Genomic DNA, 12,630 nt, shown 5'->3' with positions numbered 1-12,630 from the left:
AGGTAGGTTATTGTTCTGTTTTTGAGAGAATATGATCTTGTGTTTTATATTTTTTCTGTCCTTCCTTAAGAGTAGGGGATCCCCAAACTTGTGGCTGAGAGCTACTTTGTTCCTCCTTAGAGCTTCACAGATGGGAAGCTGTAGCTGCCACATGCCCATCCCAGTTAGTGAGGGTGAGGGGCCTAGCATGGCTGAAAGTCACCTCCTCATCATCTGTGGGCATGGAGGGAAGGATATCCTTTGCCATCTTCGTGCAGTTTTCTCCTGCTTTATAGGGCCAGTATCCTTTTCTTTTTTGCATTAGGCACCAAAAAGGGGAATGTGACCCCACTCACGGAACACCTAAAGGAAGTGAAGTACTTTCCAGTCACACTGATGTTGGCATTTATAGTAAATGCTTTTAATAAGCTAAGTCCTATTTAACCTCCTCTTCTGTCCATTCTCTTTATTTTTTTTTTTCTTTCCTCCCATCATATGGGCTGGGCTGATTTTAGATTCTGTTAGAATTAAGTGGCTGCCAGCATGTGTGACAGGCATTTTTATATCTTATGTTAGAAGGAATCCACCTCAGCATCCTTGATTGATTGAAGGTACTCAGGCTATGACAATCACAGTGGAAGGGAGCATGGAAACCTGAAAATCCTTCACATCCCTCTGGAAGTATTGGTCTGAAAGAGGTTGGAGGAAGTGTGTGGGAGGAAAGAATTTCATAAGCTTCTGGGCCTGATCCATGGCTAACTCTCACTTAAGAGTAAAAGAAAAAAGTAAATGAGTCATTTCAATGACGGGTGTATGAAATGACCAGCATGTGTATCTATACTAATAAGCTTGTTTGACCTTGATGGAGGGAAGGAGTGAAATCACTTATTTTTACAGTATCATTTCCTTTTCCATTTTTGCCTTTTAAATCACTTCTTTAATACCTCTTTGGGTTTGGAGGTGCTTTAGAACTTCAAACAACTGCCTTAATATTTCCAGCAGAGCACAGTGCCCAGAGTCCAGGGAAAAATGAGGATAGAGACAAAAGGAGGCAATTAGGGATAACAAACAAAGCAAAAGTTAAATGAGGGAGAAACTGCTGCTTCACTATCTTCTAGCGCTGATCCTTAAACTTTACCCTTGACATGTTTGAGTGTGTTTGGTCTCATGCTGAAGTGTTCTCATATGTATTAACAGTGGTAAAACTCATCTTATTTAAGAGTCTTTGTTGGAAGATGTAATGATTGACTCAAAGATGGAAAAACATGAATGTGTATATGAATTAAACAGGAAAAAAAGGTTTTTCTGACTTCTTATAATAGTGGGAGACAGGGAGGGGAATTTTAGGGCTCAGGTCTTAGTTACAGACAGCTGATTCTACTCTGAACCAGTTTAAGCAGGAAGGGGTTTATTAAGAAGTTGTTGAGAGCTTATGGTCTCCTCAGAAGAGCTGGAGAAACAGGCTTTCAGCTGAAGTTAAAGGAACAACACTCAGACCACATCACACAACTGGCCCAGTAAGATCTGCTGCCACGTCTCCCCACCCACCCCCAGTACCACCTGCCTCTGCTGCCACCTGCACCTGCCAAGCAGGTGCTCTTTACCCATCTAATTCTTCCCATGTCCTGTTTCCAAATCCACTTCAAGTAGGTGTGTCAGGTGATGCAACTAAATCCAGAGTCTACACCCTAATAGCAAAGGAGATTGAGAAACATAATTTATGTGGATTCTGTATTGGAATAGTGGGATTCACAGTGTTGGGAAGTATTGAAATGTGGAAGTCTGGAAGGGTTTGGGGCGGCTGCAAATTTAGATGTTCCTTATAAGACTACATTAGCAAATACAACACAGAAATGCCTCATAATATGAATTAACAGTAAAATTTTATGATCAACTGCAAAAAAAAATGCAACTCTAGAAGACAAGTTCCTTTATGGCTTTATTTGCTGAGGGACTTTTGGTAGTCTATATCATGATTCTACATATTTCTCCTTCATTTACTCTCTTAGGTTGGTTATTTTTCTAGTGTTTGATGTGTTTCTTCTCCTATTTATTATCCTTGACATGGCAAGATCCCATCAGATTAGGCTATCAAAGGAGGAAGGGTTTACAAATCATTCATTTAAGTCCTCACAGAGCCATATTCTTTTGAAGAAGTTGCTGAGATTTCTAGATTTTGTACTTTTACTTGACATTGAAGACCTTTGGAACTATAAATCCCCCTGAAGAAGAAACAACTAGGTTTTTAATAAAACAAATTTAGCTTGAGTTTTTGTAGCATGAATTTACACAGACATTTTTTTTACTCATATAATCCATTTCAGATCTTTATTTCACACTAAAGACAGACTTTCCCTCTTCCTCATTATTTTTTATTTTTTTTAATATATGAAATTTATTGTCAAATTAGTTTCCATACAACACCCAGTGCTCATCCCAAAAGATGCCCTCTTCAATGCCCATCACCTACCCTCCCCTCCCTCCCACCACCCATCAACCCTCAGATTGTTCTCAGTTTTTAGGAGTCTCTTATGCTTTGGCTCTCTCCCCAACTCTAACCTCTTTTTTTTTTTTTTTTTCCTTCCCTTCCCCCATGGGTTTCTGTTAAGTTTCTCAGGATCCACATAAGAGTGAAAACATATGGTATCTGTCTTTCTCTGTATGGCTTATTTCACTTAGCATCACACTCTCTAGTTCCATCCACGTTGCTACAAAGGGCCATATTTCATTCTTTCTCATTGCCATGTAGTACTCCATTGTGTATATAAACCACAATTTCTTTATCCATTCATCAGTTGATGGACATTTAGGCTTTTTCCATAATTTGGCTATTGTTGAGAGTGCTGCTATAAACATTGGGGTACAAGTGCCCCTATGCATCAGTATTCCTGTATCCCTTGGGTAAATTACTAGCAGTGCTACTGCTGGGTCATAGGGTAGGTCCACTTTTAATTTTTTGAGGAACCTCCACACTGTTTTCCAGAGTGGCTGCACCAGTTTGCATTCCCACCAACAGTGCAAGAGGGTTCTGTTTCTCCACATCCTCTCCAGCATCTATAGTCTCCTGATTTGTTCATTTTGGCCACTCTGAATGGCATGAAGTGATATCTGAGTGTGGTTTTGATTTTGTATTTCCCTGATGAGGAGCAATGTTGAGCATCTTTTCATGTGCCTGTTGGCCATCTGGATATCTTCTTTAGAGAAGTGTCTATTCATGTTTTCTGCCCATTTCTTCACTGGATTATTTTTTGGGTCACACAGACATTTTTAATAGATTTTTATGGAGACCTATGTGAAGTTTTTGTTTTTTGTTTTTTTCAAATTGGGCCATTCTTTTCTTTTTTTTTAAATTTTTTTAACATTTATTCATTTTTGAGAGACAGAGCCAGATAGAGCACGAGTGGGGGAGGGGCAGAGAGAGGTGGGGACACAGAATCCAAAGCAGTCTCCAGACTCTGAGCTGTCAGCACAGAGCCCAACGTGGGGCTCAAACTCACAGACTGCAAGATCATGACCTGAGCTAAAGTTGAACATTTACAACTGAGCCACCCAAGCACCCCAGGGGCCATTCTTTTTAAAAAATGTATGGGGCGCCTGGGTGGCGCAGTCGGTTAAGCGTCCGACTTCAGCCAGGTCACGATCTCGCGGTTCGTGAGTTCGAGCCCCGTCGGGCTCTGGGCTGATGGCTCAGAGCCTGGAGCCTGTTTCCGATTCTGTGTCTCCCTCTCTCTCTGCCCCTCCCCCATTCATGCTCTGTCTCTCTCTGTCCCAAAAATAAATAAACGTTGAAAAAAAAATTAAAAATGTATTAGTTTGGTACATAAACTTTTACTCTTTTGAAAAGCAAGCAAAATATATCAAAATATTTTGCATGTGTAAAGTTCCTACTAATGCATCAGTGAAATTGTAACTCTCTGGTTACTAAAATATGATATAGAAAACTCTGTAACATAACATTACAATTTTTACTTAGCATGTTAAAGTTTTTACTAACAGTGCTTCTTTTTTGGCCACTCAAGGTCTTAAATGAAATAGATTTTAAAAATGCTAAATATGTAAACAAGCATTTGAAATCATAGTTTTGAAACTTGTTGACACTTACTGGGAAGCCCTCAATTATTTCACTTTTTTGATAAACCCTGTCTAAACCTACAAGCTGTTTGCAAACTAGAGCATAAATATTTGTATGTATGGTCACGGAAAATAACCAGGAACCTTAATTAAAGAGTTTTTCCCTGGTTCCTTGGCAACAAAAGATGAGTGAAAAACTTCTCCTTTTTACTTTTTATTTTTTGACCTGAGTAAATAGTTCCTTTAAATATTTTTCTCCACTAAGTATCGTCTTTTTACTTAAGTTTTTTATATCATTCTACAGGGAGTTAAATACCTGTGCATTCCAGCAGCGGATTCGCCATCTCAAAACCTGTAAGTTGGTTTTTTCCTATATTTTTTGGAGATATTAAAAACAAATAAAGGACAGTAAAGTAAAGGACTGTGAAATTGTTGGAGCCAATGGGATGCTTCATGCCTTGCGCAGCTGCTGCCCTGCAGGGGAGGTAACAAGGCCCATAGGAGGTCTGTGCTGCCAAGTTAGGCAGAGCTGCAGCTGGAGGCACGCTTCTTGTTTGCCAGTGCTTCAACTACACAACACTGATGGGATGTCTATAAGAGCCTAATTTTTAAAAAGGATGCCTTAAACCAAACCTTGAGCATGTTCATCTCTTCTCTAGAAGTAAACCCTTAAGGAAGCTATTGGGTTTTGTCTAAAAGCAGCACTGTCCAATAGAAATAGAATGTGGACCACAAATGTAAGCTGTGCAGGTAATGTTAAATTTTCTAGGAGTCAAATTAAAAAGAGTAAAAAAGAGGGGCACCTGGGTGGCTCAGTCAGTTAAGCATCTGACTCTTGGTTTTGGCTCAGGTCATTGTCTCATGGTTTGTGAGATTGAGTCCCAAGCAGAGCCTGCTTGGGATTCTCATGCACCCTCTCTCTCTCTATGCCCCGTCTCCCTCCCTCCCTCCCTCCCTCTCTCCCGCCCTCTCTCTCTCTCTCTCTCTTTCTCTCTCTCTTTCTCTCTCTCTTTCTCACTCTCTTTCTCACTCTCAAAATAAATAAATAAACTTAAAGAAGACCATGATATGGAGTAAAATTTTACTGAAACATGGATTTGAACCTTGCAGGCTCAGACACTGGGGCAGAAATAAAGTACTTAACCACTCATTGCCTCCAGTAGATACCAGCCCCTGCTTCCAAGGCTGGCCTTGTGCTTACATTGCAGGTCAAACGCAACCATGCTAGAATTACAGGTTACTGCATCTTATCTGGAAAGTTACAAGCTATGGTGATGTTTGTGAATTTGGGAGCCCACAGGCTTGTTGGGATTCATCCTTTGTGATTCTTAAGCTCTATTGCCTACAAATCCTGCATATTGGAATTACAGACCATATAATCTTATGTTCAGTATCCCAATTGTTCATCTTCTCTGAAAGCTATCAAATACTGGAACATTCGCAAATCTTGATTTTTGATTGCTAGAGAGCAGTGAAATCCCAGGTTACGCAATAATTTTGTGAGATCTACCTGTTTGAAAAAAAAATGGAGCTAGAGTCAGATGGATTGATGTAGGGAAGGGTGGGGGGTGGTATAGGACAGGGGATAGGCGGCATATGATTAGATGAGAAAAGGGCAAGGGTAGATTTGAAGCAGGGACAAATATGTTCTGCATAAGGCCTTTTTTTTTTTTTTTTACACTAACTCTCCATATTTCACAGAAAAAGTCAGTCTTTAAGGCTGAGGATGACGGAGGAAAGATTTTACTAGGATCACTAGGAAAACAGTAGTAGCTTGGGTCTAGGAGGAGAAGAAGCACCAGAGAACTTCCTTGGTTACTAGTCGTGTCAAGAAACAGAAGTGGTTGGAAGGGCATGGTGTATACGGAAGGAAGTGAGCCACTGCCTTTCTCTGGAGACCACAGCAATCTTCTGCCCATGTTTTGGTGGCTATTTTTAAAATGGTTGCTTTGTTCTTATCTCAAACTGAGATTCTAATATACTGCTGAACTTGTCAATACCTGATTGGCAATATGACTCTTTGGAGGAATCAGATTATAACACATCCTGGGCATTTGTTGTGAGGTAAGGTGGCCACCTGTACTTGATTGCCCTCAGGACATTTCAGCTTTGCTAGGAGCCAAGCATTGTGCTTGATGTCCAGGACAATAACTGACTTACCAAACGAAGATTGAGCATTGAGCAGTCCTGCACTATATAGACAAGTAAGCAGTAGACCTTGATGTTAGATATCTTAAATTTAAAACTAGTTGTATCTACCTTGGGCAAGTCATTTAAACCCATCTGAACTTCAGTTCCCTCATGTAAAAAATACCTGCCTTGAGGATTTTTGGAGATCAGATCACATGTATGAAAGTCTTCTCTATGAACTCTAAGCACTTTTGAGAATAAGAATACACTTTTACTCTCTTAAAAGTGTATTCATATATCTTGAGAGTTATAAAAGAAGATAATTGAAATAACAAGTTTTGGTGTTCAGGAGACCCACTTTAGTGGGAGATTTGGAAGATATGCTTACATGGAAAGACCAGAGTGATAGAAAATGTAGCAGCAGCTTCTCCAAGTTCCAGGGTCTCATGGGTTAGTTCAGGTCTTCTGGCAAAACCAGCCCAAACACAGTTACCTTGGGTCCAAAGGACTAACCTGTAAGATTTGAATTTGTTCTCTCCTGTCCCAAATATGTGCAGAGGTCTTGTTAAGCTGTGTGATTTGCCTTTTTAACTCTTTCCTTACATCTTGGTGAAAGTGTAGGTGGGACACCAGGTTTCAATAGGTAGTTACCATAGCATCCATGTTTGGGGCTAATGACAGAATAACTTCAAGAGGACGTGCCATTGCTGCTATGTTGAGGGAAGTCCTACAGCTGTACAACCTCTGTTTCAGTTGGAAAAGAAAGTTAAGGCCATAACTCATCAAAAGGCAGAAAAGCTGGCACTTGCCTGTTAACAGTTATGTTCATAGGCATTTATGTGATTCTTTGGGAAAACTTTTATTTTTAATCCATTAGTAATTGCAAATCTTATGCATAAGTAAGACGTTGGGCACATCAATGTCCATGAGTTTATAAATATTTCTTGCTCTACTGAAGTTACATGGAAATTGTGGAGTTAAGTTTGTAATTTGAGTTTACTGTGTATGTTAAGAGACAGCCTATGAAATAGCTGGAGTTTCTCTTTCCGTGTTACACATGTTTCTTTGGAAGCATAACATACGTTTTAACAGCAAGCATGCTTTCATGATATAATTAGACTATTAACCATTGGCAAATGGAATACTTGACTTTTTATGTGGCCTGTTCACTTCAGGTAGCCTGTGGTCACCAAATATTAGGAACATATAGCTGATAGTGAACCTTCACTTTCTGTACCCTCAACCAATGCAGATAGGAGATAAATACTCTGGTTAACAAAAGCAAGAGAAATCATGTCCATCACTTGGAAAATATGCTCTGGCTAACTCAGACAATTATAACTAGTAGTTCTTTAGTCTAGCCACTTTTAATTACTGATGCCTGAAAAGTCTTATATTTAATGACAAAATAAATTCTAGAAAACTGTATCGCTTACTGTTTTGAACCTACATATTTTTTAAATTGTTTAACTTTAGATGTAATTTAAAGTTTTATATCCTAAATATTACCCCACAAACCCCTATACCAACAGGAATTCTTCTTGCTAATTATGCTTAGTAAGAGGTTTGTGACCTTTTGAAACTAACTGCTTTCACTTGGCATTCAGTGGTTGTAAGCTGCCCAGAAAGGTCAATTTTCTGTCTTGGCTTTAATCCTCACAAACTCCCCCTCTGATCTTCCAGGAACTTAAAATGCAGAAACCTGGTTAAGATAACATTAACACATTAAAATTTTACCTCAGTTCCCTAACCACCTTGCCTTTCAAAGTCAGGAAATGTGAAAGTTCAAGTTCTCATAGTTGTAATACCCCCCCACAGACCCAGGCTGGGGTGTTTTGCATGATTTGTCACAATTAGAGGCATCCTAGAGCTTATATCACATGCATACACTACATGATCTCTGAGTGGCTGATGTGGGGTGGGTGGTGAATTGAGGCTTTTAGAAATACTTGCTTTTGCTTTCTCTGTGTACTTTCTTATGCAAGTCACTTTAACCTCACTTCTCATCTGTAAAATACCTATTTCACACAATTCTTGTAGTATTAGGTTAGATAAGTGAAAGTATTTTTTATGAACTGTAAGCTATTCCAGAAATAAGATTATATTTGCTATCCAAGTAAGGAGTATTAATGTATTTCGAGAGTGAATTATTGGATATATGGTAGATCATTTATTCATTCTTATTTTAATATTTATTAAATTGGTATTTTTTATTTAGATATTGTTAAGGGAATACTTTTTTTAAATCTTCTAATGTCAAGTACAGGAGAGTTTGGTCTGTGCTGTGGAGTTGGTGGCATTGCATCATTGCAGTAGAACTTTTGTGACATTCAGTGGTTTGAGTATCGAGCAGGTCTCTAACTTTCTTGAGGTTTTTGTGGGGAGAAGAGGTAATTAGCAATACAGAAAGCTTATATTTAAAGTACCAGTAAAACTTCCTTGCCTTATTCTACCTCCCTTTTTGTGTATGTTTTCTTTAATTTAGCTGATGTCTTCTGTACATCCAACTCTTTCGTCCTCTTATAGTTTTTCTTTGTTTTAATTATTAAAAAAGTTTTGCAAAATCAAAGCTAGGTGGGCCCTTGGAGTGCTGTGGTTCTGTTTCCAGACAGATGCATACATACTTGAGCATACATGTGCACACACACATACACACACACACATGCTCACACATGACTCCTGAGGACTTTGCAGCCCATAGGAATGAGAAATACACAGAAAATGGATATTGAGTTTTTTTTTATAAGACTTCACTTATTGAACTTAACTGTATTTTAGTCTTAAACTTTCTTCTCCTAGTTTTTCTAGTGTTCAATTATTCTTTGTGAAATGATGTTATAGTAGATGGTAGAGAGGTTTTTGTTTTGTTTTTAAAATGACCTTATGTAGCAAAATGAAAAGCATGATAAAAATCCCCCCCCCAATTAAAAAAATGTTTAAGTGCAGGAAATATAAAAGTTGGGGAATCATTGATGTAAATATGAGTTAGTTGTATGTGTTAAATGCTGTGCACTGATAGAGCAGCTCTGCCAGTGTCTGTACTGGTGGAGAATGTTCCTTCCTGCTTGCTTCTGGGTGGGGTGAGAGTGTTCCAGCTGAGGGGGCCTACATGGATTCTGCCCCAGGAGGAAACAGCTCTCCTATCTGAGCTCACCTTCCAGAGCACCGGCTCACTCAGATAGAACATTCCACCCATTTACTTTTTGCTTTATCTTTTTAAGTATTCCTTTTCCAGGAAAAAAAAATCTAAGAGTGCTTGCCTTTCCTGTTTTTTTTTCCTCTTTTGCTTTCATATACAACATACATGTACAGACGTGTACACACACATATACATATATGGGAAGGAAAAGTGTCCTCGGTCGCATGGCTTTGCTGTCAATACAGCCTAGTCTGATACTGCTGGCTTTGGAGTGAGCCCAGCTCCCTTGAGCTCCTGCTCATATAAGCAGAGTCTTCAGCAGGACAGAGCTGCCTCAGATCCCACAATGGGGATCACAGCCTTAAAATCTTGCAGTGTTGGAGTGAGCACACATTGTTCAGCCTCAAAAGATGATCATCATGTGGTGTAGTTTTGCTAGATCCCATCCACCAGTCTTTTTGTGTACTCTCTGAAGGTCAGGAAAACCTGGCTGATCCTGGTTTTTGGCCTCTGGACAGAGAGAGAGAGGAGGCTGTTCAAGAAGGACAGCCAGCACAGACTGAGGAAGTGGAGGAAGGGCAACAGTGGCTGCTGCAGGGCTGTTTGCTGAGTGCTCATGGAGGACATGTCTCCCTGAGGGCCTACCAAAGGCCTGCCCCTCTGCCCTACCCAAGGTGTTCTCTTCAGATTATTGGCAGCAGCAACCACTGTTACATGAGTTTGTGACACACATGTAGGTCAGTGAGCCTCACTGGCTTTCCTCCAACAGACTTACTCCATGTGTGGGTATGCAAGTGAAGGTACAAAATGAAGAGCAGGAATAGGGAACCTGTGTTCATTGAAACAGTCTGTGTTGGGATGGTGCTTGAGATATGTGCTTCTGCTTCACATCAGAGAATTGGGCAACAAGGGCCAGAGTCGTGGGTATTTCCCGCTGTGGAGGAGGGAGTTTAATGACCAGTGCTAGAGCTTATGTCATCAGCTTCCCTGGAAATAACCCCCACTCCTGCAACACACCAAAGCAGTAGTGAATGCGCATGCCTCCTGGCTTTACTTGGAAAAGGCATTTCTAGGAATGTCTGCTTGGCGTGGCCTCCTGCCTAATTGTGTTTATGAGTCAAGTTTTGTGGTGAGGCTTTAAGCCTTCCCTTCCCTAGCATCATTACACTCCCAGGCTGGGCTGTGAGCCACCCTCTCTCTCACAGATGCCTGCTGTGGGGTTCCTCAGCCCTTGCTCCAACTCAGTGGTGGACAGGTGCTGTTTGTGGGTTTGTCTTAGGCTTAAGATTGATGCAGTTAGAACTAAGAGAAAAGGGCTGGCAGGGAGCAGAGTAGGAGCACCTCCTCATGACTTCCTTGTCCCCACAGCTCTTTCATGTGCTCTCTCTGGGCTCTGACAGGTCTGCATGTTACCCTGCTGACCCCACTCCACCCCACACTCTTATTCTGAGAAGAGGCAAAACTGACTTTAGAACCCAGATACACCCCACAATATTTAAGACCCAGGTTTCATCATGCATGTGGTTTGGGACATGCAGGTATAAAAGCCAGATATAAGCAGTTGTTCCCACTTTCAGGTTTCAGTAAAGGGATTCATTTGTTGTCACTTGAATTTTGCAAGTTCTTGATGAGCTCCATAGCACTGACCGTGTTCTCGTAAAACACTAAGTCCTACCCACTTAGAGTGGCATAGTTAACTTTCATGGCACTCGGGCTTTGCAGTGTGTTCTGGGGCAGTCTGTGACTTCTTCACTAAACTGGCAACTGTCATTCATTTCTAGATTTATTTTTCCTTTACTGATTACTGTATTCTTCTCTGCCTCTCTTATCTCAGATGCAGCTCTGCACGATTAGAAAGAGACCCATAAACAGGCATGAGCATGGGCTGCAGGCATGGAGAGGACTCTCAGAACTCTTGGATATCCCAGCATGGCTACCTAGTGGACAAATATGTGTGCCCTCTAGCCACACCCTTCAGCTGCCAGGCTGCAGTCAGGGGTGAGCCTTGGGTTCTGGGCAGCCTGTCCTGGTCCTGGGATCTATAGTCAGACCCACCCCACCCTCTGGCGTGTCTGCCACATGCAGTGACCTACAGAGGAGGACAGGCTGCACTGCGCAAACCATGAAGCAGATGGCAGAAGGGCAGCCTGTAGCCGCTCCTAGGCCAGATGAGTTGGCTCAGTGTTGTTAAAACTATTGAATTGGTTGCTGATACCAGGTAGATTGTATTTGGCTGTAAGTAGCAGAGTGTCTGATTGATAATGTTTTAAGTTATAAAGAAATTTAGTTCAAGCCTTGACCAAGAAACCTGGTGATGGTTGCTCCCAGGTCAGGGCATCCCTGAGGTCCCTCTTTGTATCCTTGCTGCCGTTCCACCCCAGGGGCTTATCACCAGTGGTTACAGAGCAGCTGATGTAGCTGTAAGCATGACACTCACTTCTAGTTTCCTAACAGAAATCTGAGGCAGAGATAGATAGCTTCCCTTTCATCAGGAAGGGAAAACTTTTCCAGAAGTCCCCACCTCACCCCACAACCTTTTCTTTAGTTCTCCATGGCTGGAGTCAGAGGTAGGATGGACTATTCTGACAAACTAGTGCCCCAAACAAAATCAGAGTGATTCAAGATGTCTGCCACAGTTTTAATACTTCAAAATCAGAAAACTTCACTGCAGACTGTTTTTGCTTGAGAGATGGGAAGCTCTAACAGCACCGAGCCTTCACTCTTGCCTACAGTGCCTTGCCCTTGGGCCAGGATTCTGCCAGTCACATCACAGTGCCCGCATCCCTTCATCCTTCTGTGTACTCTGCTACACTGCCTGGCTTCCGTGGGCTTCTGCTTTACGGTCCTGTCTGAGGTCTGTTTCAGTGTTGACACTTCAAATTTCAGGAATTACAGCAGGAATCTTTTCTTGCCTGCTTTATACTAAGCAGTGTTTGCAAGTAGAGTTGCAATGTCTTGAGTCATTTTATAAGTTTATGTCTGGGAGCATTTGTGCCTGGGAATGTTAGCAAAAGCATGTCTTTCAATATTCTGGTAATTAGAAATTTTAGGTAAGAATATGGAGCCCTTGGGTTAGACACCTAGGACCTTCCATGTTTAGTGACATCATGCCTTATGGTGGGTTGTGGAATATGTACAAGTATGCATGTGCATTGAGTTTCCTGTATTGCTTCTCTGTCTTAATCTAGCTGGGCAGCTACACTTAGGTTGCTAAGTTTCTTCTGCATTTGATACCTGGCTGAGTTTGTTATGCCACACCTGAATTTGCCAGTCTTTTTACATTCATTTGTCTTGTCATCCTTCATAGAACA

The 12,630-nt window shown here is 41.1% G+C and overlaps 1 protein-coding gene across 5 annotated transcripts in view; it reads left to right on the top strand.

Annotated features, from left to right (window-relative positions):
• The window catches only part of DUSP22 (dual specificity phosphatase 22), a 71,999-nt gene that overhangs the window by 43,099 nt on the left and 16,270 nt on the right, over nt 1–12,630 (top strand). For all 5 annotated transcript variants that reach the window (XM_040460633.1, XM_040460634.1, XM_040460636.1 and 2 more), the window contains one exon: nt 4,355–4,404. In XM_040460633.1, coding sequence (XP_040316567.1) covers nt 4,355–4,404 — 50 coding nt within the window. The remainder of the gene's footprint in view (nt 1–4,354; nt 4,405–12,630) is intronic.

The sequence above is a fragment of the Herpailurus yagouaroundi genome, unplaced genomic scaffold (assembly GCF_014898765.1).
Source record: "Herpailurus yagouaroundi ecotype Mexico unplaced genomic scaffold, PumYag 250, whole genome shotgun sequence".
NCBI classification, from domain to species: Eukaryota; Metazoa; Chordata; class Mammalia; order Carnivora; family Felidae; genus Herpailurus; species Herpailurus yagouaroundi.
Note: the sequence above shows the minus strand (reverse complement) of the source record. Positions and strands in the feature narration are given on the sequence as shown.